We start from the raw sequence: 24,323 nt of genomic DNA, 5'->3' as shown, positions 1-24,323 counted from the left end.
TCAGGTATGAGGGTCGATGTCATCCCGGGGGAACCTGAAAGGCAGGCTTAGAGCTTAACATGCTGTGCTCAAAATATAACTTAGAAAAAGAACGTAATCTAGTTGCACTATGATAGCATTATTCTTATGTTTCACTCTCCTCATTACTATTTTAATCCTACTGTGTGGTATGGTTCTGGTTATTGTGGCTCACGCCTTGTTATCTAAAATGCAGTCATTTTATTAAACCAATCTTTAAAACTCAAACTGCCTTTGTCATTTATATATGAGACCACACTGTGTATGAGAGTACTGGTTGGGACCTGAGTGGCCACGACTTCCCTGGGAAGCACTAAGATGTCATGCGCTCAACTGCCCAATTGTCTCTTCCTTTTGGGAGAGATAAGGCACTGCTAGTTAGCCGGAGCTCAACCCGGATTTGGAGTGACAAGGGTCCTTCGCCGTGGGTCAGACTTAGTCCCCCACACTGTGAACCATCTTGCTGCCCAAAAATCCAGTAGTCTCATTAGCATAATGAGAGCCTACGTGACAGTTACTCCCTGTGTTCAGCGCCTGTGGGTCACTTGTGGGGGCTCGATCAACTTCTGTTGGCCTTCCTGTGTGCTGAGGGCCAGATCTGACTCTCCCTCCCGGTAGAGTCTCCTGGACCTCGCTGGTCCCCAAAACTTTGCAAACGCCTCTTCTGCTCCTGTTTGCATTTGCCAATTCTAGTTGGTGACCTGGCTGGTCACTAACCCTCCTGTAATCCGGGGACCATTGACAGACTGCTTAAAGGCGGTTCCTGGGTTCTTCAGCAGCTCCTCGACCCCACAGCTGAACTTCTTCATCCACCGACTTGCAGGAACTTCATCTTCAGGAGGGTGGACACTGCCACCTGGACACCTCCTTCGGGGCTGTACTCTTGCCCCTTCCTTTGCAGGTCCTCCACATCTGTAATCCTTTCCTGGGTTCCACGAGCGTGGTCCACGGGCCGTAACAGCAGCTGCACAATCTGAGGCATCCACAGTCTATAGAGAGTCCCTTCACCCCTCTGCATCCATGTCCCAGCTGTAGGTCCTCCTGTCTTCTGGGTATCCTGGGGTAGGGAGCCTAACCATCCATCCTCTTGCCTGCTGGTTTCCTCGGAGTCCACTGGGTAGGGGCCTGAAATCCTCAAACTCCAACCACCTCTCTCTGTGTTAGCCAATGGGTGGGTAACTGAATTACTCTTGGTTGCTCACCTACTGTACATACACCTGGTGTTCCTAACTGCCCCATCCCCTAGCTAACCACCACACTTACCTTGGCTGGAATCACTCTTTCGCATTTCACTTTTTTTTGGTAAATGGTTTGGCCCTCCCCTAGGGCCCTGTATATTTCTGTGCTATCTCTGATGGTTATTTTATGTGTATAATTATGTGATCTCTAAAGAGAGATATACCCTTGTCAGTTTAGTAGTAGTGCTTTTATAAAGTCTCCTTTATTTTTGCAACACATGTGTAGTTCTTTCTTGTGACTAAGTTATATCTAACTACTGTGGTACTGCAGGTGCTTTACATTCCTCCTGGATAAGCTTTAGCTGGTCGCCTCAGCTACCCCTAGAGAGTTTCTGCTATCTGGACACCTATTTACTATCACTAAGGGTTGCCTGGACTCAGTATAGGGTGCCACCATAGGTGTACACCATAAACTGAATCAGCCTCCTACAGTCTCAGAGTAGGCATTTTTCCCCAGTCTCTTCCTTAACTGCACTAAAAGCAATATTGCAGTCCTCTGACCAAACAAAGGGCATACCCTTTTTAAAACGTATCCTTATAATTTGTACAGCACATGCAGAGTTGGCTACAAACTGAAAGTAATCCACCACTAAACCTAGGAAAGATCTTACTTGTTGTTTATAACCCCGAACAGGGGCTTTTATTTGACATTCTGCCACCTCTAGTTCAGGTCAATACCTTCACTAGGAATAATGTGTCCGAACTGGGTTACCAATGTGACCTTGAACCAGCATTTCTTTTTCTCAGTCCAACTACATTCCAGGTACCTTTCTAAGACTCCCTTTAAGGTCACTGGCCTGTGAGATACCCTACACAATCTTTACACCTCTCTGAAAGCTAGCGGCAGCCAGAACCAAATCATGGGGCATTCAAATAAACCTTTAGGCAGTAAGTGGTATTACAAAAGATATTAAATATCACAAACCCATATACAATACGACATGATGATAGGTTGGTGAGAAGTGTATAATACTGAACAATTTCCCTGCCCTCCCCAAGTATTGGCAGGGTCTCGGATATATTTGGCTTGTGGGCCAATCATATACACTTGTTCAGTTTGCTAAAGTCCAGAGGTATTCTTATGAGTTTACCCCTGTCCTTAGGTGCCAAGATCACACGGCAAGTCATTCTTATGACTCAGTTTTCTCAATCAGCACTTGATTCAGTAACCTATGTAGCTCCTTAAGAGGGTCCAACATTAATTTGGATATTCTTTAGAACTAATGTACACATGGCGTAGTACCACTCTTGAATGATTGTGTGTTTATTCCTCTTCAGAGGTACAAATCCTTTTTTAAATACCACAAAACTCTTCCCAAATATTCTCGGAATCACCTACTTCGACTACCAGCATCACTAGTTCAGGGGCTTTTAGGGTTAAGGGTTATGCAACGTATTAAGAGCTATGCCCATGTCTCTTGGTGATGCCACCTCTCTTTGCAGCGTACACTTACCCTACTGTCTCTATCATAGAAACTGATTTTCATCCCTGCAAATCAATCTTGGCTCCAGCATAGCTCACAAGATTGATGTCTAGTGGGGATAACTCAACTTTACTCATAAAAACTAGTTTGTATCCCCCACCATGGTGTATAGGTAACCAGAGTCTGCCAATGCCTTCTATTTCTTCCCACCAGATTCAACATCACACTCTGACATGGTCAAGCTTCCAACATCTACTAGCTCATCATTCGCTTTCACCTTCAGAGTTATTATTTTTCTCATCCACACCATTTTCAATACTCCTAATATTAACCTACCTGGATCACCAATAATATGTTGCCCTACTTTCTGCTTGTAAAGGTTCTCGCAAAATAAACCGGACTTTTGAATAAATGCCATGTCTCGCCACATCTATAACATTTACTCTTGAAGTCACAGGTTTCGGTTTCTCCTTCTACTTGTTAATTTGTCTCAACCAATCTCACTAATGCCGGTTATCTTACACACTATTTCCTTGTTTAACTTCACCCTATCATCCACATAATCCTCTAGCATTACTGGTGTTTCCATTTGGTTAACAATCTCTACAGCGTCTTAAGAGATGGATTTTTTTTTTCGTCAAGACGTTTTTCTGGACTCTGAAGCCATTGATACATCTCACCATCTAGCCCTTTATGAGAGAGTCATTGAGGTCTCAAACTATACGTATACACTATAATTGGCAGCCTTCACTAAAGTGCCTTATGTCCTAGAAAACAATTAGTCTCTCTAGCCCCTCATTTATACAAGGCCCCAAATGTCTCTCAGCCCTTTTTTCACAAATCTCTGATATATATATCTCTTGGTTCTCTTTCTCCATTTCCGGTAGGTATCTCATCAAGGCTATCAGAAAAATGTGACCTTAGGTGCCTAAATTGTGCAACGAAATTCTTTGTATTCTGCACTATTCCCCTTAGTAACGAGTTAGGAATCTAAAAGCCTCTTCCATTGCTTCCTGGGCAGAAAGGGGTCACCCTTTTCAGAGAGAAATCAGGTGGTTTGAGACATACTCCCAACCTTCATAGATAATCTGTAAGTGTGAATTTTACCACACAAGTCCAGTTGGCTGGTTCCGTGGAGTATACAGTTCTGAAAGGGCTATACTGTGACACCTTGATGTTACTTATTAGCCCCAGTATTTTTTGCACAATAAGTACAATCGGTTGAACAATATGAGTCGGGAACTCTTTGCAATTGCTGAGTTTTTGTTCCATCTCTTCACAGTTTTACCATAAAATAGGTGCAGCTTCATTTAGTTCAGGTGATTAATAAAGATAGTTTTTCATGTTGCCAATTAGCTCTTTTCCTCTTTACTGCAATGTTAAGTATGTCTGACACACTGGTTTCCCATTATGACCTTCACATAACATTGTGACTTGAGCACTAAAGCGCATAATGTTTGTTGGGGTAGCTTAGCAGTCGGGGTTTTATGGATGGTTAGCAGTGCAGCGTTTGTTGCAGCCAGCGCAGTAGTGTTCCATAGAAGACATCTCTTCTAAGATATGACATGCACTTTTTCCTCATGGGGTATCGAGGTTGCAGTGTGCGTAGCTGAGATTATGTATCCATTTGAGGTACACGCTCTGTAAGACATTTTCTTAGATTGTGGTTTGGTAATTTTACATAGGTCCAGACATTAAAATGTTGCCTGACCTAGATTATCCACAAGTTCCAACCAAAATCCAAGTGTAGTACAGAACTTGCTTTAGAGTAAAAGTGTGCTCTGCATAGTAGAGAGACATGATGATCTTGTTGAATTCTTTGGGGATATCTGTACTCGTGGTGTTGTGTTCGAAGTCATTGGCGCTGTTGTTGTGTTCCTTGATTTTTGTCTCAAGATCGACCAGTGCTCCTAGGAATGATCGCTTGACCAGAACAGTGTTGGTGGCTGCAAATGTTTCTCTTTAGAACTCCATCTATGGGAGTCTGTCACAAGAAGATCTAGTTTCAGAAGAGGGAGCCCCTTCTCTGTTCCTTCTTCTCTGGTTTTCTTTTCTTCCTCTTGACCTAGTTTTTCAGGTATTTCCCTCACACAAAAGCCCCCCATGTCCTTAGGGGCTCTTTTTGTCTTGTGAATTTCAGCTGTTTTACTGAGTGCAAAGCAGGAAGGCACACCACACACACAGATTGAGGGTCCAAAGACCCCTTTTTTCGCCCACATTAGAGACATTTCATTAATAGAGGTGGCATTTCTGTGAAACAGCCCTCTTTGTTGGAAAATTAAATATTGAAAAATGTCAGTGGTCTGCAAAGATGTTGCATGAAGTGTAACAAATCCCCAATTTGTATGCAAAAAACTGAAGATTAGATAAAATGGGTAAAATAACCCAGAGAGATCTAGTCTGCATGAGACTTAATGCCTGGTCTTGGCTTGGTGCATAAATCTGTAATATCAAGACCGTCAAGTTCAAACTCATCTCCATCGAATTCACTTTCAGGCAACAGTAACATTGTAGCTGGATTGAATGATTGTCTCCAGCAAAATAATTTTTTTTTTTTAAATTCTGCTGTGTCTAATATTGTGTTTTGGTACGTGGGAGCAAAATTGAAACTGAGTGAGGGATCATCATTGTAAGAGGGTGTCCCATCACTATGCTCTTGCATCTCTCAATACTGATGCCAACTGCTGCATCCGCTTTAAGGGAGACAGGCAGTCCTGTGGCAACAAGATCACCGGTCTTTGAGAGTCTCTGTGTAACTGTGTAAGCACTGAGAGAGGGCAACTCTCCCTCTCACAGCAAAATTATGTGAACATTTTACTGTATTCAGGCATTCCCATTCCACTGGGCACGACACTTTCACTCAGCTCTAGGAATGTTTTCACGGAATTGTTGTCCCACGGAAATGGATCAGGCACATCTTTGTGTGTCACCCTTATTAAAGGCTTGGCCACTAGGGAAAAGTTTGGTATACACTGGCTGCAGTAGCAAACAGTTCCCAGGAACATCCCGATTTTGGAGTTCTGGTGGGTTCATCTTCACGATTGTCTGTTCTCTCTTGTGACACTTTCTTATTTCTTTTTTCGAAGAGTTGTCCTAAATATAAGACTTCTTTTTGACAGTATTTTAATTTGGTTGGGGACACCTTGTGTCTGCTCTCAGGTAGATGATTTATCAGGTTTACAAGCTTCTTGCATAGTTGATGCCACAAGCTGGTCATCAATATTTTGAACAAGAACTGAATTACAAGGCACTTGGAAAGTCTCAAGATTCTTCTTCAAGATCTGATTAAAAATCGAAGGGCTCCTTGTATACCATAGTGGAACTCTACACCATGCCAAAACTCTATATCTAAATACAAATGAGAACAGAGTTGACTGTACCATGGGACAACATGGGACAACTAGATTATTAATTTTTATGAAGATCCTGTACAATTCAAAACTTGCTGTTGAGCTTCTATAAACCCATAATCGACGAAATGCAAGGACTTGAGCCAATTTCTTTAAAACCCCCTTGTTTTAGCATATTTTTAATGACTGGAGTTATTCCAGCCATTGTCTCAGTGTTGGGTCATATGATGGTGTTCTCAGAAAAACTGCATTTGGTTTTATTGTGATTTGGACTGGTTCTACTGCTTTGGTTTGTCCAGTGTCTTTCCCTGAAAAATCCTATACTTCTGGTTTTACAGTTTCTTGTGAATTGGGAGGGGAGTCCTCTACCGTCCTTACACAATCCTGCAGCTGTTTCTTGTCAAACCATTTCAAACTCAACATCTTCATCATGCGCTTGAAATTCAACTCCATCAAGTATGAAATAAATAGTGTAATTTAACCTGCACAAAAGATTCCTTCCTAACAAATTTACAAGACTTGAGCCATAAATTAGTAAACCTCCTCAAACAAATCTATTTTTACAGATACTTTCTTTGAAACAGGTTTAGTTATTAGTTTATTAGTGACACCTACAACTTGGATCTTCTTTCCTGAGAGGAGTAGATCTGGCATGTCTGCTGTTGTAACAGTGGAATTGGTAACTACTGTGTTGATGACAGGTGCCACTTTGTGTCCATTAACCTCTTCTTCTACAAATGATCCACGTTGGTCTACCTCTAAGACTTTGCCAAGTATGCAGTCTTCCTCCTCCACTCAGAAACCGTCATCAGGAATTGTCAGAACCAAAGTTCTCAGTCTCCAATATGGGGAACTGTGTTCTGATTTTGGAATGGATTTTTTTTTACTTGATTCATACTGAATCTGGGATTATCCATATTCTGTGGGGCCATGGGAGCTTGTGGGACCTGCACCACAGGAACTTTTAACTGTATTGACATCTACGTTTGTTGACCTGAAGCCTGAACTGGAGCATTGTACATTTGTTTGATTTACCCCTTGCATTTTCCCAGTCACCACTCACTCGATTTGGATTCTGTCAAACTCCCTTCTAATGTGCAAGTGTGTTACATTAGTGACAAGGAGTTGATTTCTGTAGGGTTGCAATGCCTACTACTGAAGTTGGTTCAATCAGAACACCTCGACCTCCACTCTGTTCAATTTGACCTCTACACTAAAAACCAACACCTGAGCCAGCTTAATGTGGGCCAACATAAATTTCTCCATGTCTCTTCTGCTTCATCTCTTGCTAATCACTACAGTATTTTGCATACCTTAGGATCTCATCTGCAGGTTTTGTCTGTCAACAAATTACATTTTGTTATATGTGCATGCTAATTTGTGGTTGCAACCCAAAAACAAAGTGTGACACCAAACTCCCCATATCTCCCTTGTCAGGGTTTCTTTGTCTGCTATGCTGTTTAAACATCTTCAACAATTGTTCACAATAATCATGCACTGATTCCTTAGCTTCTTGAGTGGTTCTATTGATCCTTAATAAATCAATATCCCTTACTGAAAATGTTCCTTTCATAAAAGTAATCACCTTCTCATAGTTTGGTATAATCACTGTGAAGGTGCACAAGTACATGCATCTCTTGGAGGCTCAGTACGTGGCCATTGTACAGCTTTCTTACACTCAGCCCAAAGATCACTCAGTACCACAATATCAAAGAAGATATTCAAATCTGTCCATAAAACCTTTGACATTTTTACAATTCTGCTAACTTTAGTATTACACTTAGCAGCATTCTCTTTGTTTGGGAAAGTTGTTTGTGAATGTCACAAGATCACCTCTACTTCATGGTACATGAACATACTCTCTACCTGTTAACTCCCTCTTATGGAAAGTTAAAGCCTCATCTTCATCTGTGGTACTGGTGGGGTCTTGCCATTTGCCTGTGTCGCATCTGGCTGCTCTTTTCCTTTCTCTGTTTTGTTGCCCATTTGCTCTCTAACTCATCAAAATCGCTCCCCTTGCAGATATGCTTCCCCAACGCTGCAATGTGTTATCTCATTCCTGATGACTGTGTACTCACAGTAGATTAATCTAACTGTTCCCTGAAACTTATCAATAAAAGAACACTTTTGGAGCGACCCACCTCATGAAAAACTAACCGAGCTGACATGAAAATATAAGTGCCAGCTGCTCGTCTTGTTTTTCTTTACTAAAATATATGAATTAACTTCCCTGTTATTGATTCAAATGCAAAATGTCTAGACATCCTTGGATAATTCTTCCAGCTCCCCCTTCAGTTTTGGCACATCTAGAAGCATTAACCTTTCCTGGCTATTAGATGATTTCTCTGTTTCTCCAATCATTTTATTTTCTGGAGTTTCCTCAAACCCTGTGGGAAAATCACATCATTAAATGGTCCTGTCTTCCATGTGCAATCAGTGTTGTAAAGACTATCCTTCTCCCTTCCCATAACGAACGATTGGACATTTTGTGGTGAGGTACATGCAAAAGTCAATGAATTTTGTAGCTACTTCTCCAAGAACACCTGGAACAGTAGGGTTCCGAACAACATTTATTGGTGCAGTTGCATCAGCCACTGCTAATGTCTGAGCTGATACAACCTGTGACATTGGTGCAGGAAGAATTGCAATAGCGGCAGTAACACCTGAAGCTGTTACCGTAGGGACTGCTTCAACAGATGTAGTTGCAACTGGAAGTACTGGAAGTGGTCTCTCAATCGTATCAACAGGGGCTTTTGCCACTGTAACGCTAGTGGTTGTAATACCATCTGTACTTGTCATGGGAGCTACATATGACGGTGGATGTACGGATTACAAGTTATCTAAAATGTCATCTCCTGAATCACCATCAGTGTCAGTTTTTCTTGCAATTTCGTCATCATAATTTTTCTGCTTTTGGTTCCTTTTAGTCTTTTCTGTTGCTATTGCAGGGCACACTCTGTCTTCCTCTACTACACATTTCCTCTGTCTGCTGCCCTTCATCCCATTGAGCATCTGTGTAATTTTACAATGCTCTCTTGGCTCTGTTCTGGTACCCTTGTCTCTCTCTCCGGCATGATCTGCTTTCTCCGAAGCATTTAATGCTTTGTACTGTGTAGGTCTAGGAGGTGGCTTCAATTCATGTAACGTTTCCCTTAAATGTTCTATAATCTTTATATCTAATGCACCATATAGTGGAAATATGAATGGTCCTTCATTTTCAGTGATCTTGTACTATTGGCGAAGCCACTAATATATATGAAGCCCTACATTGGTGGCCATATATTGGCCTGGTGTACCTTCTATGGAGCCGCATCGCCCTCCCAAACTGGTTCTTGTACACCACCTCTCATCAAATCTCTAAGCACTTTAAAACATTTCTTGATTGCAAAGGTTTAATAATAATTGAGCAATGATCAATTCAGAAAATGTCAATGTTTTCTGTTTAGTTTACAAATCAATATACCTCAATATCTTCCTCTAGTCCTGTCACCATTCTGTTTCAATGAGCCCTATAGGAGCTTGGTGCTTGATTACTTGTCATCCAATCTCAATGTGGCACGTTATACCGATTGACCTATCCTAAAGCAGCACACTCTGATGTAGTTGTTCACTCTTTCCAGCGGTTCACCCTCATTTACAGTTTTCTTGTACACACATTCTTCAGCTTTATGCAAACACAATACACAAATAACTTGTGTCTGCTTCACTAAGAATTCAAAATAGTCAGCTTACACAAGAAACAATCAGAAATAAGGTTTTAACACCCTTCAGCTTTCTTACACATGCATGCACACACAAAAGAAATTGTGACCAGCAGAAAACACTGATACAGTTTTCCTTTTGTGCAGTAGGTTCCACTAACACCAATCAAAATGAGTACAATCACAACAATTTGTTATAGTCCCTATCTCAAGTGTGCAGTTGATGGTATCTCCCAAATCTGCCCACAAAACCTTAGCAGACAAATAACACCACAACTCATTATTTCGTAACCGTCCCGGGATTTTGTACTACTTCGAGTTGAATAACAACTTCAGCTGCTCAACATCAAACGTTTAGACACAAATAATCTATCAACCTATGCCTATCAAACACATAACTTCAACACAATGAAAAACTCTTAATTAATGGGATGGCTACGAGTTGCGATTGTAGTTGTGTGTATGTCTGGAAAGTTAAAAAAATAAAAAAATAAGCATAACCCTGTTGATACTCAACCTTCACCACTGTAACTTGCTTTGAAACCATGAATCCCTTCAGATTTTGTTTGGGCTTTCGATTAAGGGACATGGGCAATTCTAAACTTGGGCAGATTATGTCAGCTCCTTTTCTCCTTTGACATAACTGTTTTCTCGCTACTACTTGATGGAGCAGGGTTTTCTATTTCGCAATCGTAGAGTGTAGTCATTAAATAACCCCTACCACTGGTCATATGGACCTTTGTTCGTCGACAGAGAAAGGTAAAAAGGAGCAATTTACATTAAACACATATGGGGTTATTACAACTTTGGAGGAGGTGTTAATCCGTCCCAAAAGTGACGGTAAAGTGACGGATATATCACCAGGCGTATTACGAGTCCATAGGATATAATGGACTCGTAATACGGCTGGTGGTATATCCGTCACTTTACCGTCACTTTTGGGACGGATTAACACCTCCTCCAAAGTTGTAATAACCCCCATAGTAATGAATCAGTAAGGACTTTTATTACACTCAATAAAGAACATTTTGTGTGAGTTAAAGGGTTTTGTTTTCACTTCTTTAGCTTTTTATCATTTGTCCAATAATGGGTATTTCAATATAAGAAATAATAAAACATTGATTTAAATTACAGTTATCCTGCTGATTTTACAGCAAGCATGTTCCAAAGAAGTTCCCTAATCTAAATTAATTTGGATTACCATAGAGTAAGGTGTCATTTCAGATACTGTTCTGACGAGAGAATTAATGTATAAGCATAAAGACCTTTGCATGTCAAGCTATAAAGTATTCCATGCCGTACGCGAGAAGCTCAAAGGAAAAAGCCCTTCTAAGAGAAAAGCTCAAAGGAAAGTTCTGCCTTATTCAAGGAACACGTCCTAATATTAACACACAATATTTTAGGTGGCAACATGTTTTCTTTAGTCTCCTGCATCCTCCTAATAGCAACTCCCTTTTTTCTCATGTCATACAAAGGTCTATAGCTGTTAGTCCTTGAAAAGATACATTATTCACCTGTTGTAGTCCAGACAGTTGTTCTCATAAGTCATCCTTCCTGTTGCCTGCTTTTCTTCCAGTGAGAACCCCACTATCAATTGTCTAATAGAAAACAAATGCCTAAACGTTAGCTAACAGAAAGCTTTTGTAAAGTTACATCTGCAGCAAAAGAGGATACATTTTGTGCAAAATAATGGTTTAAAGTGGAAAACTGGCCTTTCAATGTTAATGCATTGTTTTCAGTTAAGATGGCATCGACAGGTTTAACTTAAATCAGCACCTACTTCACTTGCAGGCTTATAATATTTAAGTATGATTACCTACTACAAAATTAACATTTAATATATGCACCATTTGAACATAGACTTTCACATGTTTCTAATAAAAGCATATGTTCGATGGCATCTGTCGCTGTAGATACGCATGTTTTGCATAGCTCGCCATCTGGTGTTGGGCCGGAGTGTTACAAGTTGTTTTTCTTCGAAGAAGTCTTTCGAGTCACGGGACCGAGTGACTCCTCCTTTTGTCTCCATTGCGCATGGGCGTCGACTCCATCTTCGATTGTTTTTTTTCCGCCATCGGGTTCGGACGTGTTCCTGTCGCTCCGAGTTTCGGAACGGAAAGATAGCTAATTTCGGAAGATTTTCGTCGGTATTGTTGCGTTCGGGGTCGGCGTAGTTAGATTCAACACCGCGTCTAAGATCGAAGAGCTCCGGTGCCCTTCGGGGTAATTTTTTCGATCCCCCGTCGGGGCCTGGTCGGCCCGACCGCGTGCAGAAGAACGCCGATGGAACGGACCCCGTTCCGTTTCTGTCCCAAATGCCACAATAAATACCCCTATACAGACCAACACTTGGTCTGCAACCTGTGCCTGTCACCTGAGCACAGTGAAGACACCTGCGAGGCCTGTCGTGCGTTCCGGTCCCGAAAAACTCTCCGAGACCGTCGAGCCAGAAGACTTCAGATGGCGTCCGCGCCGACAGCCCACCGGGAGTTCGAGGAACAACAAGAGGAGGGAACCTTTTCGATCCAAGAATTGGACTCCGAAGGATTCGACGATACACAAACCGTGAGTAGGACGTCGAAAACCACTCAGAAGAAGATTTACAAGGCCCAGGGGACGCCACTGCCACCAGGCCATGGCTCGACCCATAAATTCGGTGACCGACCGTCGGCACCGAAAAAGGCCCAAACAGTGCCGAGATCGTCCGACTCCGGTCGAGACACCGGCACGCAGCCTTCTCGGGACCGAGAAAGTGCTGGAGACAAGCATCGACACCGAGATACCGGTGTAGACACGGCTCGATGCCGAGACAGCGGCACCGAAGAAGATCGACGCCGAGAGGTTTCGGCCCCGAAAAAGAAAAAAGTCACCTCTGAGCCGAAAAAAGATGCAGACAGGGTTTCGGTGCCAAAACAAACTGCAACCGACCCAGTTTCAGGCTCTTATACAGAGGAGCACTCGCTAACCTCCCAAATGCAAAAGCATAGGTTTGAGGAAGAACTACACTCAACGGATGTAGACCATACGCAAAAGCGTATTTTCATACAGCAGGGGACAGGAAAAATAAGCACCCTTCCCCCTATTAGAAGAAAGAGAAGGTTGGAGTTCCAAACTGAACAAACACCACAAACAAAAGTGGTGAAAAAAGTTACCCCACCACCCTCTCCTCCACCTGTGATTAACGTCTCACCAGCACAAACTCCATCACATTCCCCAGCTCACACCACCATGAGCCAGGGTGACCAAGATCAAGACGCATGGGACTTATACGACGCCCCAGTGTCAGATAACAGTCCGGAGGCATACCCTACGAAGCCATCTCCACCAGAGGACAGCACTGCGTATTCTCAAGTGGTGGCTAGAGCAGCACAATTTCACAATGTAAGCCTCCACTCAGAACAGGTCGAGGATGACTTTTTATTCAACACACTCTCCTCCACCCACAGCTCCTACCAAAGCCTGCCTATGCTCCCTGGTATGCTCCGGCACGCAAAAGAAATCTTTAAGGAGCCGGTCAAAAGTAGGGCAATCACACCAAGAGTGGAAAAAAAGTATAAGGCGCCTCCTACAGACCCGTCTTTCATCACTACACAGCTGCCACCAGACTCTGTCGTTGTAGGAGCAGCTAGGAAAAGGGCCAACTCCCACACATCTGGAGATGCACCACCCCCAGAAAAAGAAAGCCGCAAGTTCGATGCAGCTGGTAAAAGAGTCGCAGCACAAGCTGCAAACCAGTGGCGCATCGCTAACTCCCAGGCACTACTTGCGCGCTATGACAGAGCCCATTGGGATGAGATGCAACATCTCATTGACCATCTGCCCAAGGACCTACAAAATAGGGCAAAACAAGTGGTTGAGGAGGGACAGACCATTTCCAACAACCAAATCCGCTCCTCCATGGACGCTGCAGATACAGCTGCACGGACAATTAATACATCTGTAACTATCAGAAGGCATGCATGGCTCCGAACGTCTGGATTTAAACCAGAGATTCAGCAAGCAGTTCTCAATATGCCTTTTAACGAAAAAGAACTGTTCGGTCCAGAAGTGGACACAGCGATTGAGAAACTCAAAAAAGACACGGACACTGCTAAAGCCATGGGCGCACTCTACTCCCCGCAGAGCAGAGGGAATTACAGCACATTCCGTAAAACACCCTTTCGAGGGGGGTTTCGGGGTCAGAGCACACAAGCCAGCACCTCACAGGCAACACCGTCCAGTTACCAGGGACAGTACAGAGGAGGTTTTCGGGGACAATATAGAGGAGGGCAATTCCCTAGGAATAGAGGAAAATTTCAAAGCCCCAAAACCCCTACTACTAAGCAGTGACTCACATGTCACTCACCCCCTCCACACAACACCAGTGGGGGGAAGAATAAGTCATTATTACAAAGCATGGGAGGAAATCACTACAGACACTTGGGTTCTAGCAATTATCCAACATGGTTATTGCATAGAATTTCTACAATTCCCTCCAAACATACCACCAAAAGCACAAAATTTGACAAAACATCATTCCAATCTCCTGGAGATAGAAGTGCAGGCACTATTGCAAAAGAATGCAATCGAATTAGTGCCAAACACACAAATAAACACAGGAGTTTACTCAATGTACTTTCTGATACCAAAGAAGGACAAAACGCTGAGACCAATCCTAGACCTCAGAATAGTGAACACATTCATCAAATCAGACCACTTTCACATGGTCACACTACAAGAAGTATTACCATTGCTAAAACTACACGACTACATGTCAACTTTAGACCTCAAGGACGCGTATTTCCATATACCAATACACCCATCGCACAGGAAATACCTAAGGTTTGTATTCAAAGGAATACATTACCAATTCAAGGTACTGCCTTTCGGATTAACAACCGCACCAAGAGTCTTTACCAAATGTCTAGCGGTAGTCGCTGCACACATCAGAAGGCAGCAAATACATGTGTTCCCATATCTAGACGACTGGCTAATCAAGGCCCATTCGTTAATAGAGTGCTCAAATCACACAAATCAGATCATACAAACCCTCTTCAAACTAGGGTTCACCGTCAACTTCACGAAATCCAACATTCTGCCGGGCAAGGTACAACAATACCTAGGAGCCATAATAGACACAACAAAAGGAGTAGCCACTCCAAGTCCCCAAAGAATTCAAAATTTCAACACCATCATACAACGCATGTATCCAACACAAAAGATACAAGCAAAGATGATATTACAACTCCTAGGCATGATGTCTTCATGCATAGCCATTGTCCCAAACGCAAGACTGCACATGAGGCCCTTACAACAGTGCCTAGCATCACAGTGGTCTCAAGCACAGGGTCATCTTCTAGATCTGGTGTTAATAGACCGCCAAACTTACCTCTCGCTTCTGTGGTGGAACAACATAAATTTAAACAAAGGGCAGCCTTTCCAAGACCCAGTGCCACAATACATAATAACAACAGATGCTTCCATGACAGGGTGGGGAGCACACCTCGATCAACACAGCATACAAGGACAATGGAACGTACATCAAACAAAACTGCATATAAATCACCTAGAACTTCTAGCAGTTTTTCAAGCACTAAAAGCTTTCCAACCAATAATAGTTCACAAATACATTCTCGTCAAGACAGACAACATGACAACAATGTATTATCTAAACAAGCAAGGGGGGACACACTCCACGCAGTTAAGCCTGCTAGCACAAAGAATTTGGCGTTGGGCAATTCACAACCAAATTCGCCTAATAGCACAATTTATACCAGGGATCCAAAATCAACTCGCAGACAACCTCTCTCGAGATCACCAACAGGTCCACGAATGGGAAATTCACCCCCAAATTCTGAACACCTATTTCAAACTCTGGGGAACACCTCAAATAGACTTGTTTGCGACGAAGGAGAACGCAAAATGCCAAAACTTCGCATCCAGATACCCACACAAACAGTCCCAAGGCAATGCCCTATGGATGAACTGGTCAGGGATATTTGCTTACGCTTTTCCTCCTCTCCCTCTCCTTCCTTACCTAGTAAACAAACTCAGTCAAAACAAACTCAAACTCATACTAATAGCACCAACTTGGGCAAGGCAACCCTGGTACACAACGCTGCTAGACCTATCAGTAGTACCCTACATCAAATTGCCCAACAGGCCAGATCTGTTGACACAACACAACCAAAAGATCAGACACCCAGATCCAGCATCGCTGAATCTAGCAATCTGGCTCCTGAGATCCTAGAATTCGGGCACTTACAACTTACCCAAGAATGTATGGAAGTCATAAAGCAAGCCAGAAGGCCATCCACCAGGCACTGCTATGCAAGTAAATGGAAGAGGTTTGTTTGCTACTGCCATATTAATCAAATACAACCATTACACACAACTCCAGAACATGTAGTGGGTTACTTGCTTCACTTACAAAAATCTAACCTGGCTTTCTCTTCCATTAAAATACACCTTGCAGCAATATCTGCATACCTGCAGACTACCTATTCAACTTCCCTATATAAGATACTAGTCATTAAAGCATTCATGGAGGGCCTTAGGAGAATTATACCACCAAGAACACCACCTGTTCCTTCATGGAACCTAAATGTTGTCCTGACTAGACTTATGGGTCCACCTTTTGAACCCATGCACTCCTGCGAAATACAGTTCCTAACCTGGAAGGTTGCATTTCTCATCGCCATTACTTCCCTAAGAAGAGTAAGCGAGATTCAGGCGTTTACAATACAAGAACCTTTTATACAACTACACAAGAATAAGGTCGTCCTAAGGACTAATCCTAAATGTTTGCCAAAGGTTATTTCACCGTTCCATCTAAATCAAACAGTGGAACTTCCAGTGTTCTTTCCACAGCCAGATACCGTAGCTGAAAGGGCACTACATACATTAGATGTCAAAAGAGCATTAATGTATTACATTGACAGAACAAAGAACATCAGAAAGACTAAACAACTATTTATTGCATTTCAAAAACCTCATGCAGGAAACCCAATATCAAAACAAGGTATAGCCAGATGGATAGTTAAATGCATCCAAATCTGCTACCTTAAAGCTAAACGACAGCTGCCCATTACACCAAGGGCACACTCAACCAGAAAGAAAGGTGCTACCATGGCCTTTCTAGGAAACATCCCAATGCAAGAAATATGTAAGGCAGCCACATGGTCTACGCCTCACACATTCACCAAGCACTACTGTGTAGATGTGTTATCCGCACAACAAGCCACAGTAGGTCAAGCCGTATTAAGAACATTATTTCAAACTACTTCCACTCCTACAGGCTGAGCCACCGCTTTTGGGGAGATAACTGCTTACTAGTCTATGCAAAACATGCGTATCTACAGCGACAGATGCCATCGAACTGAAAATGTCACTTACCCAGTGTACATCTGTTCGTGGCATCAGTCGCTGTAGATTCGCATGTGCCCACCCGCCTCCCCGGGAGCCTGTAGCAGTTTGGAAGTTACCTTCAACTATTTGTATATGTATCATCTCAACCTTAAATAGGTACATACTTAGTCACTCCATTGCATGGGCACTATTACTACAATTCAACTCCTACCTCACCCTCTGCGGGGAAAAACAATCGAAGATGGAGTCGACGCCCATGCGCAATGGAGACAAAAGGAGGAGTCACTCGGTCCCGTGACTCGAAAGACTTCTTCGAAGAAAAACAACTTGTAACACTCCGGCCCAACACCAGATGGCGAGCTATGCAAAACATGCGAATCTACAGCGACTGATGCCACGAACAGATGTACACTGGGTAAGTGACATTTTCATTTTTTTTCAAATGTGATGCACTCCAGCAGAAGCAATGTGGTGCAGCAGGACTGTATGCACTTAGTGCAACATACAAAGCTTTGCTGTACCTTTTAACTATTTGTGTGCTGCATCTGGTATGCACACACAGTTCCAAGTAAACTTGTGCTGTCTTCATGCACTTGCAGTGATCACATGAACCAGGCCATTTCTGAGGTCCCAACCATCCCAAAGACCCTATACCCACCATCAGGGGGCTACCCTATATGTTGAACTGGGGCGAGAATCGGTTTGTAAGGACCTTAGCCCGATTTCTGCACATGGCAGTACCACAAGCAGTGGGTTGATCTAATTGGCCACAATAAATGTGAGGGGTGACGGTCGGTCTGTATTGGGATAGGAGGATCATTGGGTGCTGATGAGGTCCAGTCAGACTGAAACATGTCTGGGGTTGCTTGTGTTCGCATTAAGATGCAGCGCTATTTACCAGTTTGAGCTGGACTATTACCGTTGGAGCAGGAACAAGAGATTTGCATAACAAAAATTATTTCCTAGAACATGGCGTATACATTGGTAGTAGAAGGGAATTCTGTCTCACCAGTCCTTTCTGTGTTCTCTGAGATCATGAGAGCCTTAGAGAGGCCAACAAGACTGAGGTGCCTTTTGCAGCTCTCCATGAAGGGACATAGAGCGTTGGTGTATACAGCTGGTCCTACAGCTGACCAACCAGAGTAGGTAGGTCTAGGGTTCTGAGAGACAAACCAATAGGATATCTTGAGAAAGGCAGCAGTTTCCGTTAGAACTCTTACAGTTGTAATGGCTCCAGCTTCTGTTTGGATGACAGGTGGCTCCTGTTGCAACATGTTGAAGCACTGATTGTAGAACAGGATCAGTGTCCCCAGTCTCTTTCTTATGCTCACATACAAACACTCCCTTACTTTTCTCCTGCCATCTGTTGCCCTCCTCTGTGCAGCTGCACCTGTTACTGCTGCCTCTGCGTCAAGCGAACTGAAAGCTTGCATGACTCTCAGTTCGAGGCTCACCTCCACCCACAGGCTCCCACCTGCGCCTCATCCCTGGTTCCTAGTGGTCATCTGCATGTAAGTATCTTCTGTCTCTCCTTACTTCTGCTTTTACTTCTGCCTTAACTTCAGTTTTGTACTTTTGTGTATTTTTCTGTCTTTTTATTCGCTTTGATTCTCTTTCCATATTCTTTCTTTCTCCCTTCACTCTGCTGTGTTTCCCTTTTACTGCTGCTGCCCCTGCGGCCCCACCCCCTCTCTCCCTGTGATGCACTTTTCCCACCCTCCCACCTGACTAAACCCCCCTCTCTCCCCTTCTTAATGGTGGATGCTGTGCCGCTGGCGCACCAAAGGCAAGCCTGTTTGTACCCACCGCGTCTGGACCATGTCCAGCGCCATGGACCCTGATCCTTGCTCCATCCGCTGGTTCAACTCCAACACACTATGCAGCCTCAACCCAGGAAGATCCTCAGCCTGCCACCTAGCTGACCTGAGGAACACTCATGGACGTATTTTGTGCTGCACATGCTCCCGCATCCTTCAAGGACCACCACACAATCCCATATCAAGCACGGACGACCACTTCAAGTGCATACTCCCAATACACACTCCCTCGTAAAGCACGCAGTATAAATCTGGGACCTCCACAACTCGACCGCCCCGGATGTCACCTTCTTCACGGAGGCGGAGATCACCCCCCACCTTGACCCAGGTCATCGTCCTGGCCATTCCGGACAGCTACAAAATCATCCACAAAGACAGAGCCAACCGGCCTGGAGGAGGCATTGCCATAGTCTACTACAACATCCTCTGTCTGACAACCGCCAGTGAGTCACAGTCTCAGCCAACCCATGAACATATACACTTCCAGATTCAGACCAACCCCAACTCCTCCCTGCGTGGTACACCCATCTACAGGCTGCCCGGACCCGACCTCAGTTTTGTAAAGATGTTGCCGACCTCATCTCTCCCCAAACGCCCACCCCCTCAAACTACATTCTACAAGGTGACCTCAACTTCCATCTTGATATCCATGATGAACTCAACAGCACAAACCTCTTGGACAGCCTCACAACACTCTGCCTCAGACAACTTGTCAACATCCCCACCCACAGAGCCGGACACATCCTCAACCCCACCTTCTCAGCAGGGAACAACATCACCATGTCTCACACCACTGGACTGACACACAGATGCGTCCACTTTACCTGCTTGAAGAAAACTCTATGCCACTATGCCCCCTGGCAGACGCTTGGGCAAAGTTACAAAACTGCAACTTGCCAACTCTCTCAGCACTCCCTCCACCAGACGCAGCAGACTCTAATGAAGCTGCACGCAGTCTACATCGCTGGCTATCGAAATGCACTGACAGCTTAGCCCCCCCTCAGGAAACCATCTGGAACCCGACATAGCAAAACACCTAAATGGTTTATGACCGACCTACAAGAGTCCAAACGCTGCTGCAGATGACTGAAACAGAAAAGAAGGAACAGCAGATCAACCGAGGACCACATAGCCTCCAAGAACGACATCACCACTCACCAATAGAGCTGCCAAAAAAGCCACCATTCAAGAATGCCTCAGCGCTCACAACAGCAAAGAGCTCTTCGCAATCATCAACGAATTCACGAACCCTGGGACAGACACCTCATCGATACATACCTCCATCCGAAGCCCTCTGCGATTACCTCGCCACCTTCTTCCACCGAAAAATCCAGGACAAATATGAAGACTTCAAGAACCAGAACCCTCCTGCACCACTCACAAATACCACCACAGTCCCAGCACCAAACCAGATCCTGAACTCTGGACCCCCATCGCCAAAGAGGACACTCAAAGACTCATAAATTCCATCTACTCAAGAACACCTTTTGGATCCGTGCCTTCAGCACATCTTCAACCTGGCCAGCACCACCATACCTTTCGAGCTCTGCCGAACTATCAACCGATCCTTTAAGACCCCCAACCTTTCTATCAGATTGAAAGCACACTGAGATCAACCCGCCACCACCAACCCAAGGGAACTGAAGCACTACAGACCCATCTCTCTGCTCCCTTTCCCAGCCAAAGTAATGGAAAAGGCCATCAACCAGCACTCACCGAATTCCTCGTGATACACCACATCCTAGACCCTTCTCCATCCAGATTCGGGAGCAACCACAGCACCGAAACAGCATTGCTAGCAGCCACCAACGACATGCGCGCCATACTAGACCACAGAGGCACGGGCGCACTCATCCTCCTCGACCTCTCTGCTGCATTCAACACTATTTCTTACCTCACCCTCTGCGTCAGACTCCACGACGCCTGTATCCGAAATAAAGCACTGGAATGGATCAGGTCCTTCCTCACCTGAAAAGCACAGAGTGTCAGGCTACTGCTGTTTACATCAGAACCCTAAGATGCATGCTGCGGAGTACCCCAAAGATCATCACTCAGCCCGTCGCTTTTCAATATCTACATGGCCCACTAGTCTCCTAAGGCGACGATACCTAAATGATCTTCTCCCTGTTCGACGACCCTGTGAAGGCCAAGAGAAGTTTCCACAACGGGATGAGAGCAGTCGCCGCCTGGATGGAAACCAGCTGCCTCAAACTCAACTCCGAAAAGACAGAGATCCTCGTAATCGACTCTACTCATTCCACCTGGAATGACTCCTGGTGGCCTACCGCACTGGAAATCACCCTCACAGACCACGCACGCAATCTAGGCATCATCCTGGACTTCTCACTATCCATGACCTGGCAAGTCAAAGCCCGCTCTTCATCATGCTTCAACAGCCTCCGAATCCTTCGAAACATCTTTTACTGGATCGCTTCCGAGATACAGAAGCAGTCACCCATGTACTCGTCACTAGCAAACTGTACTACGGCATCGCACTCTATGCTGGCATCACCAAGAAATTGCAATCAAGACTACAAAGAATCCAGAATGCAGCAGCAGCCAGACTCATCCAGGACATCCCCCGACACACACATCTCCTCCCACCTCAGAGACCTACACTGATTCCCAGTCAACAAGTGCATCACATACAAACTCCTGATCCACACCTACAGGGCACTACACAACATAGGGCCAGCATACCTCAACCACCGCCTCGCCTTCTATGTACTTAACAGACAACTCCATTCGTCCCAGCTCGCCCTCGCAGCCGTTCCCAAGATCCGCAAAAGCACAACTGGAGAAAGAAAGATCCTTCTCCTACCTTGCATCCCAGACATGGAACACACTGCCTCTCAAACTCAGGAACACAGCATTACTCAGGCAGTTCAGGAAGGTCCTCAAGGCCTGGCTCTTCGATTGAGCAGCACACCCACAAACAGCGCTCCTAGATCCTACAGGTGATCGCTGCGCTTTAGAAATGATTGATTGATTCTCTCTCTCTCTTGATTTCTCTTGGATTATGCACTGCAAGGGACGTGCTCTTTTATGAAGCCTGTAATGTGACTTCATGACCCAGGCCACCCTTCTTCTAATATGAAATACTCCCCACACCAGAACTAAAAAGTTGATTCCTTTGAGCATCTCAGATTCGTAGTTAATTGTTTATACTGTTAAACTATGTTTTGTAACTGTATCAATTGTCATCTTTGCAGATATTTTAAAAGTATACTTTTTTAGAACACCACTTTTCAGCTCTGTTCAAATCAGTTGTTTAAGATTACTTTACCAGCGAAAAAATGCAGATGGGTTATGTGGATTGTCTCCTGCAGGGTAGCAGACCATTTTTAAGTGAGAAGGGTAAGGTGTAGATTACCGCAAAGCACTCCAAACATAAAGTACCTGTGGGAAGTCATAGTAAAGTATGCAAAAAAAAAAGTTGTGGTACACTATTTCTACCCAGCTGTGAGATTACTTGCACAGTGGCAACAGTGGTTATATTTGGATGGTGCAAAGGTTCATAGCTGGTTATTCATTTAAGATGTTACTGCTTTTCCTAGCACTTGTCTCCTTTCTCTATTTGCTACAGAGACATTATGTTAGGAAAACACATTGCTATAGCCTACTTGACTGCATTTCACCATCTCCCTGTATATGCAGCAAAATAAGCACCCATATGTTTTTTCAGGTGTTGGCTTCCATGCTGTTGTATTAAGCCTAAAGAAGACATTTGCTCATTTCCTTGAAAAGTAAATGCATATCTGGCTTTTCGCCCTGTTTCCTTTTAGTACACCTATTTATATAGCCAAATTTTGTGAAACAAAATAGTAGTGCAGATTGCATATTGCTATTGTGAGCCCATCTAGTTCCAAGTAAGCACTTTGTTTCTCTAGCGTAATAATTGTAATTCCTCTTTCTTGTGTTATTCAGGCAGGTGAAAGCAGAACCTTCGTCCATACTTGCCTCTCGAGGCAACATCTTCCAGGATGACGAGTTTGATGTCTTCACCAGGGACTCCATTGATACATCACGGGTGTGGAAAGGCAGGAGGTGAGTCCCATGTAATAACTTTAGAGTCTTAGTTTCTGAGGCACTAAATTTATATGTACTGAACTCTGTACTGCTAAGGCAGCGGCTTAAGCCTCAGGTCTCAGTTGAGTGGAATCTATTTTATGTAGTGATGTCGTTATTAAAATGTTTACCTTCTTTGGTTCACAGATCTTATTGGGATTAGTCTCTGGTGCAGTCTCAGAGCATGGCAGGGGGGTGGCTTGAGAGGGTTTCTGTGGTCACTCTCTTATTCTGTAACATTCTCATTCACAAGTGATGGGCACTTATTCATTCCTTTAACAGATGATTACATGGAAGTGGGTTATGAAGATCTATAAAAGAGATTAAGGTAAAACAAGGAACTTGAATTAGGTAAACAGAAGCTTATGATCAGCAGAAATGAATGAGTATAATGCACATAAAGTGCCTCTGATACATTAACTTAGAAACCTTTGGTCTGTTGTTGCTAGATTTCCAGTGACAGCCCTAGTCTAGGTATTTAATATCAGGGTGATGTGACGTCAAGGAATATAGTCACTGTTATACTAAAGTCATACTAGGATTGTGGAGGACTCTAAGTATCTGCATCCTTGAAGACCTCTTTTCTGCTAACAAAGTCAAACATCCTGTATTATAGCGCATTTATGATGGATACTCCTAATCGCAGTTTCCTCACCTTGTGACTACCATCAGGTGCTAGACTGGATTTGTAGAATTTTCTCAGCAATTCCTTTGTGCGCCGGTAAGTGGCATTGTGCTCCTCTGTGTCTATGTCCTGTCCCTGAAGTGACATCAGGGCCACAATATAACAGCCTTCTCCGCGTGTGAACTTTATTTTCTTTCTTCCCACAACTTCAGACTGTGATCCAGAGCCTGCTCCCTCGATTTCTGTCATCTTGACTGAGCTCCTTTCCCAAATTTCTCCAGTGTGTGAAGCACCATCCTCACCATAAAGTGACAGGTTTCAAAACTTGCATGGATTACCACAAACGGATATAAGTGACAGGCCCACACGAGGTCGGTCTCTGGTGTCTGGGCTCCTTGCTTGACTCACCATTGTGATACTAATCTGCCCAGATAAATCTGAAGATCCTCTGGAACCACATGGCCAAACTACATCATCAAGCACAGCTGCAAAGCTCAGAAACCCTGGCCTGGTCTTGCGCAAATTTGAGGATGTGCTGCATTCTGGATTTTTTAGTATTGGATCTTTCATAGATTCACATGCTGGAATCATCTTTGTCAAGGGAGTGGGAGCCCCACTGTACCATGAATTAGCAGTATAGAGAAATTTCCTATAGAAAACAATGTTAAAATGCATTCACTTTGACAGCTTATTTGCATCATTAGAAAAGACCCAAAGCCCTGCCAGTCAGGCGAG

At 43.9% G+C, this 24,323-nt stretch overlaps 1 protein-coding gene across 1 annotated transcript in view; it reads left to right on the top strand.

Annotated features, from left to right (window-relative positions):
• Positions 1 to 24,323, top strand: part of ASCC2 (activating signal cointegrator 1 complex subunit 2) — a 378,910-nt gene that overhangs the window by 203,528 nt on the left and 151,059 nt on the right. The window contains exon 14 of the mRNA XM_069214595.1: positions 22,823 to 22,942. Within this exon, the coding sequence (XP_069070696.1) occupies positions 22,823 to 22,942 (120 nt within the window). The remainder of the gene's footprint in view (positions 1 to 22,822; positions 22,943 to 24,323) is intronic.

Source organism: Pleurodeles waltl, chromosome 11 (assembly GCF_031143425.1).
Source record: "Pleurodeles waltl isolate 20211129_DDA chromosome 11, aPleWal1.hap1.20221129, whole genome shotgun sequence".
NCBI classification, from domain to species: domain Eukaryota; kingdom Metazoa; phylum Chordata; class Amphibia; order Caudata; family Salamandridae; genus Pleurodeles; species Pleurodeles waltl.
The sequence above is the reverse complement of the archived record's forward strand: the minus strand, read 5'-3'. Positions and strand labels throughout refer to the sequence as shown.